We start from the raw sequence: 6,467 nt of genomic DNA, 5'->3' as shown, positions 1-6,467 counted from the left end.
AAAATAATCCTGTTTCGGTTATTTTCACTTTAATTGGAAAAACTCCCTTATACCCCTTTCGGGATGATAAAAAGGAGGTGTGACACCGGTCCTTTTGAGTTTAGATCCTGCTGCATGCTGACCGGAGTTGTCCATTTAACCTCTGGTGCTCTGCTATCTCCACTACGAGTTGGTAAGGTTGGCCATATCTCCAGATTCGTTGTTGCATGTGCCTTTCCTTTGCTTATTGATGCTTCCTCAATCGGTTTCCTTTCCTCAGTAATGTTATTTTCCTTTGTCCCAGCTTTGAGCAATGGAATAGTAGCAGCACCTCCAATTACTAGAGGTTTTGGTGTTACTGTTCTCACAAATTCTGAATTCCTTCCTTCCATGGATCTGTTATCTTCCTCAGCTAGCTGTTTCGAAGTTTTTGATGGTCGTCCTCGTGCTCTCCCCACTCCGGTGGGTGCAAGTTAGCAGTACACGCTAAAGTGCGCCGAGAGAGAAAGAGAAGAGTAATTGAGATTCCTTCATACTTAACTAAATGTATTGTATTAGAGTTCTGTATATAGAGAACTTTCCGGTAAAGAACACTTTAATCCCTTAGTGGACTTAGGAATATGAGTTTAAATTAACAATCGAATAAATTTTTAATATCAAATAATTTAATTAAAAATATTAAAATATAAGGAAGCATAAGGAAGAATCAATGCTCAAGGAGAAAACAGCATATTGTTTTAGCCTAGTGTCGGTGCATTGATAGAGTGTAATGTAAAGAAGAAAATACTTTAGGAGGTAAATGACTTTCACAATAGTTAAAGGGTTGCAAAGTGCAAAATGACACAATATGATGACCAAACGACATCGTATACAAAGGAAGAATGAAGTCACTTTTTTCGCACCGTTGCAAAAATTCAAAGTGATAAAGACGTCCAATTCAAAATCAAATTCTAGTAAATCTTCAAACCCCTAATAATAATACCCAAAAAATTTCCCCGCCAACACCACCCACCCATATGGCACTTTCTGCCCCGCCACCACCGCTAGATCCTCCGTCAACCACCACAACAACCACCATAACCACTAGCACCATAAGACCAATTATCCCAAACCCTATAAGACCACCCACCCCTCAACCTCAACCTCACCCTTTTTCCCTCCAATCTTCTCACTACCCACCTACCCAAACCCAACCACCCCAACGCCTACCACCCCCCTCCAATCCTAATTACTCTCAATTAGTACCAAAACCTCCTAATAATCCCGACCCACCACATCATCTTCAAGGCTTTCTCTACCCAGTTGCTTCCTCCGGCCGCGGTTTTTTACCCAAACCTAGTACTAGTAATTACCCCAATCGCCCAGTTGTTGGCTCTCGACCACCTTTTGGGCTCAATCATATGGATCTGGGTTCGGTTCAGACCGCTGGTGCGGGTGTTAGACCGACCCATTTGCAACACACCCTTGTTGGGTCGTCTCCTACTGCCAATTCAGCTGTAATTAATGGATTTCCAGTTGTCACTTCTTCTTCGCATCCTAAGGTTCTTTTTCTTTTCGTAATTTTTGTTTTATGCTCACTTTTATTAGCTTGATAATTGACACTGATTCTTGGTATGGAGAGATCTCTGCCATAAAGAGAGCTCCTAAATGCATTGTATTACTATCTTGTCATCTAGCTTAATCCGTTAAAAAGATTTGCCCATTCTGAAGCGGGCATAATTTCTTACAGAAGCTCTTTAGATTAGTTGTGATTAACTGAAGAGTTGAGAAGTGACGTCCCCAAATATTTGCTACAAGTAACAATAGGTTTTATTTAAGTGATTAGATTTCTGGTATTCGTTATTTGAATATTATGTCCTAACGCTTCACCTAGATTATCTCCTATTAGCATAGTGGTTTTCTTTATTTTTAAGAGGAAAGCTTTTACCTGCACCCTTCAATGCTTTGCCGTTAATTTTTTTTAATTTTTTTATTTATTTAACATCATCATCACTGCCTCACTTTGCTGTTAATTTACTATGAAAGAGTTACCACAGGATTCACCCTAATGTTATGGAAAGTTCAACGTCTTCATAAAGATAATTTTAATCTTACTTCTCGAACCACTATATTAGAATACATGAATAGTTTTACTACATATGCCAGGTCAAAGGAAACAATAACAACAACTACGTCTCAGTCTCAAAACAAGTTAGGTTGGTAATATGAATCCTCATTTATTTCTTTAAGCTCAACTCATATCATCATCATTACAAAAATAAAGTAAAAGTGAAACATATATATATATATATATATATATATATATATATATATATATATACAGAGAGAGAGAGAGAGAGAGAGAGAGAGAGAGAGAGAGTGTTTCTCTACCAAGTCTAAGACCTATTCCCAACCAGTAGGTCTCACCTAGTTGGGTCTTTTCGTTGTGCCTCATCTTAAGATAAGTCTGCATTGGTTTCAAGAATGTGTAGGACTTTTGGGATAGCTTCCTTCCATGTGATTTTAGGTCCATCTTGTTCCCTTTTAACATCTTCGCTCACCATAGTTTCTCACCTATGAACCAATACATTTGTAGGTCAGGACATGACCAAACCATCTCAAGTGACTTTCTCTCATTTTATCCTCAATTTGTGCTATTTGCACCTCCTGGCGAATGTGATCATTATCCATCTTATCTAATTTCGTGTGACCACACATCCATCTTACTTAGCATTCCTATTTCTGCAATGCTCATCTTGTAGATTGTTGGACTTTAGCAGCCTAACATTCACTACCATATTAACATAGCCAGTTTTATAGCCGTTCTATAGAACTTACCTTTCACCTTGGTAGGCATTCTTCTACCATATGACACCCAAGTAGGCGGTAGCACTTCTTCATTTCAACCATATGGTTTTAATCCTATGAGTAACATCTTCATCTACCATTCCATTCTCTTGAAACAATGAGCCTATATATATATAAATTGTTTGCATACCAGGAATCACATAAATTAGGATCAAGGAGGTATGAGCTTGACCTTTTATGAATGATATTGACCACGATTGATGACACCAAAGAACTTGCAGAATCGAAAAAAAAAGGAAAAAGCAAAAACGAAAAAAAAAAGAAAAGAAGATGAAGGTTACCAAAAAAAAAAAAAAAAGGTACTCATGAGTGTCAACCTAGCACAACGACAAATTCTTTGCTTACGAACTCTAACATATACATAACCACTAGTCTTGTCAAATTTTATCTTCTCTGCCAGATCAATCTTTATATAGATACCTTTGGACTAAAAAAGAAGAAAAAGAAGAGCAAGCAACAACCAAAACATAGGGAAGAAAGAAGTGCTTTATCATACACGCTAACACGTTTTGAGGATATATGAATATGTGCTGATATAAACAATTGGATTTGTAGCATCCATCGCTGCACTAAACAAACTTCATGATGGCATCCATGGACAATATAACTTGACTTCTACAAAATGATTTAGGCATCAAGTTTGCAAATGGCTTGAGATTTTCGTAAAATTAATTTGTTCAAGTCAACTTCCCTTTGCATTGGATCAGAAGAATAACATGCTTCCTATCTTAGGTGGTATTTTGATTTGAGAACTTTTTGGTTTTTGTTTCCTTTTTAGAGATCAAAATATATTTTCTCTTTTTTGGCTGCAAAGTAATTGTGAGTGTCTGGATCTGAATATAGAAGAATTGGTTTTGGGATTGTTTTGGGAGAATTGGTGTTGGGTTTGTCTTTTGGAGATAAGACTAAAGCTGTAAAAGATTTGCTGCGACTTTTATATGGGGAAACTTTAATATTTTATTGATGGCCAAACCTCTTTAGATACAACTATATGTGTTTTCAAGTTTTAAAAAGATGTAGGATGAAGAAAAAAAGGAATTTCAAGATGACCGAGAAAAAACAATTTGGGGCTCAATTCATAATTAAGAGAAAGAAGAGAAGAGATAAAGAAAGGGGATAAGAGTTTACACCTTGGGACTGGGTCCCTTTTTGGCTCACTAAGTTTTGAGAAAAATACAAGCCAAAGCTTGTTTTTGGTTTTCAGAAGAGAACTTGGTTAGTTGGTTTGTTTTCTGTTAAACAAACTAAGTTGTTTTTTTCTGTTATCTAATCCTAGCAACTCCTCTCTCTGCCTGCGGCTTCGTTTCACTGCTTTGTGGCAGTACTCACCTGCAGATTAAACTGAGTGACGTATCTCAGTAATGCAGTTTTGAAATTTTAAATGAGACATTCTTTTAATGTGTTCCATAGATCTATTTTAGCTTTCTCTCACAATTTTGTCACCTTCTGTTGTCTTCTAATCCTGTTTACTATTATATTTCTGCATCCAGATTGCTCCTACTCAGCCTTCCATTTCAGATTGCAATGGCTTCAGAGAGGGGAGGTAATGTTGGTTTTGCTTCATCTTGTTTCCCTTATATGTTTGATATGGCAATTCTTAGAGCTCTATATTTTCGAACGGTAGGGAAAGAAGTAAGGATGACACCTTTGCTATAATCAGAGACAGAAAGGTAAGTGTCTATCTTGTCGTTTATTTTGATTTATGAAATTACTTGCCGTGTTTGTTGTTGTTGATGTCTGACATGACCCTCATTTTTTTCGATGGCGGTGATGTCCGAGCCATCTTGCACGCACCTTGACTATTCCATCGGGCATTTGCTACCTCCCACTAGCACAAGTACTGGTAACTTTGCCACCAAGGCTAGGGCAGATGAGAAGATATCACCTACTATTTTTTGCCTCCGCTTGAATTTGAACTTGAGATCTCATGGTTCTCCACCCACTTCATTGACTACTAGGCCACACCCTTGGATTTTTGACAGATGGAAGTCATTAAAATTATTTCCCATCCTAAAAAATAAGTAGAAAAGGAAAAAAACGTGTTAGAGTTTGACTATCTGGCGACTATTTTATCACCTCTCTTTCATGCAGTTGTGAATATAACTGTTACTCGAATTCTCTAAATATGTTTCCGAATATGTGTCTGATCCTCCAAAGTAGTGCATTTTTGGATGATCTGCGAGGGTACGACATCATTTATGGAGAGCCGCACAACATACTATATAATGCGATGCCTAGCTTCTAAAAACGTTATGGAAAAGGCCCTCAATAATGACATTGTTTTGGCATCCTTTCAATCATCACACTTCTTTGTAATCCAGCGGAGGTGCAACCAAATAAAATTTAGTTGTGAATAATGTTAGTATTGGGGATCGGGCCTCAAGAGTGTGACCTAGTGGTCAATCAAGTAGATTGAGAACCATGAAGTCTCAGGTTCAAATTCCAGCGATGGCAAAAACACTAGGTGATTTCTTCTTATCTATCCAAGCCTTGGTGGATAGAGTTACCCGGTACCTATGCTGGTGGGAGATAGTAGGTACTTCATGGAATTAGTCAAGGTGCGTCCAAGCTGGCGCGGGCACCACGTGGTTATTGAAAAAAGAAGTTAGTATTGGGGATTAGGTACTGGATGGATTATCTCTATGCATTTATGGTATTTGGTAGCCAACGCCAACTAGTTTGGGATTGCAGGTTGTTAATTGATTTGTGGTGTTGGTTCTTTCCCTCCAATGAACTTCTAAAACTTGTTAATCTTTTTGTGATATGTAACGTTTTACTATGCAATTATAAGAGACTTTTTTCTTGCAGAAATTCTCTGAATTTCTCTCATTTATTTCAGTGGTTTTTCCTATTTTTGTTTTATATGGTAGTTTTGTCTATGGCTAGAGATGCAATGTGGCATTATGCATCTGTTTTCTTAATTTGCAGCCCATTACTGATGAGATGAAATTTTTACTTATCTCTGGAGATGGCGTTCTTACAGTTTTAATTGGATAACCTAGAGCGTGTGTCCTTTCTATATTAAATTGCTGCTGCCTTGAGATGAATTATGTACAACTTAATTGCAACTAAAAAAGGCAACTACCTTCTTGACTTGACAGAACACCAAGGTTCTCTTATGAGTTTTACCCAATCTCATATCTGTTGTTGATCGTTCGACCTGTGAGGCCGTTTTGATTAGTTCTTCGGCGCACTGGGGGTCTTTGTGGTTTAGCATGAGCCTCATTGTAGAATTCACTGCTGAACTATAGATTAACGGAAAGACGAAATGGGTTTGCTGTCTAGTAGTACTGTGAAAGATGTGCGTTCTACCAAAAGGTTCATTTATACAACATCTTAACTGTATATTTCAAGCAGTGTTTTAAATAGTGCTCGCCTCAGCTCTAATAGCGTGAGGTGTGTCATGGGCGGCTTTCCAGCCATGCCCCATGACCCCTTGGGCGCGCCCCGTGGCGTCCTAGCAAACCTCCCAATGCGTAGCGCCACGGACGGCCCCGTGGTCTTGGCCGCGCCAAGTGACAAGCGCGCAGGTGCCTCTGTCGCCCCACCGATATCCCTCGCGAGCGCCAAGCCGCAGACAGAAGCCAACAGCGCCGCGCGCGCAGACAACGCCGCGCGCGCAGACCGTGATGCCAAAGACA

General features: G+C 38.8%; 1 protein-coding gene across 1 annotated transcript; it reads left to right on the top strand.

The window, feature by feature from the left end:
- LOC109230959 (proline-rich receptor-like protein kinase PERK8) lies at window positions 886–5,314 on the top strand. Its single transcript, XM_019396462.1, has 3 exons — window positions 886–1,520; window positions 4,317–4,369; window positions 4,451–5,314. Exons 1-3 carry the CDS (start codon window positions 996–998, stop codon window positions 4,530–4,532), a joined length of 660 nt encoding a protein of 219 aa, XP_019252007.1. The 5' UTR covers window positions 886–995; the 3' UTR covers window positions 4,533–5,314.

The sequence above is a fragment of the Nicotiana attenuata genome, chromosome 8 (assembly GCF_001879085.1).
Source record: "Nicotiana attenuata strain UT chromosome 8, NIATTr2, whole genome shotgun sequence".
Taxonomy (NCBI): domain Eukaryota; kingdom Viridiplantae; phylum Streptophyta; class Magnoliopsida; order Solanales; family Solanaceae; genus Nicotiana; species Nicotiana attenuata.
The sequence above is the reverse complement of the archived record's forward strand: the minus strand, read 5'-3'. Positions and strand labels throughout refer to the sequence as shown.

Excerpts from the sequence above, each read along its gene's own strand:
- LOC109230959 (XM_019396462.1), top strand. The coding sequence starts at position 996 with ATGGCACTTTCTGCCCCGCCACCACCGCTAGATCCTCCGTCAACCACC. Across the intron at positions 1,521-4,316 it reads CTTCTTCTTCGCATCCTAAG|ATTGCTCCTACTCAGCCTTC; the intron begins GTTCTTTTTCTT and ends TTCTGCATCCAG. Across the intron at positions 4,370-4,450 it reads AATGGCTTCAGAGAGGGGAG|GGAAAGAAGTAAGGATGACA; the intron begins GTAATGTTGGTT and ends TTCGAACGGTAG.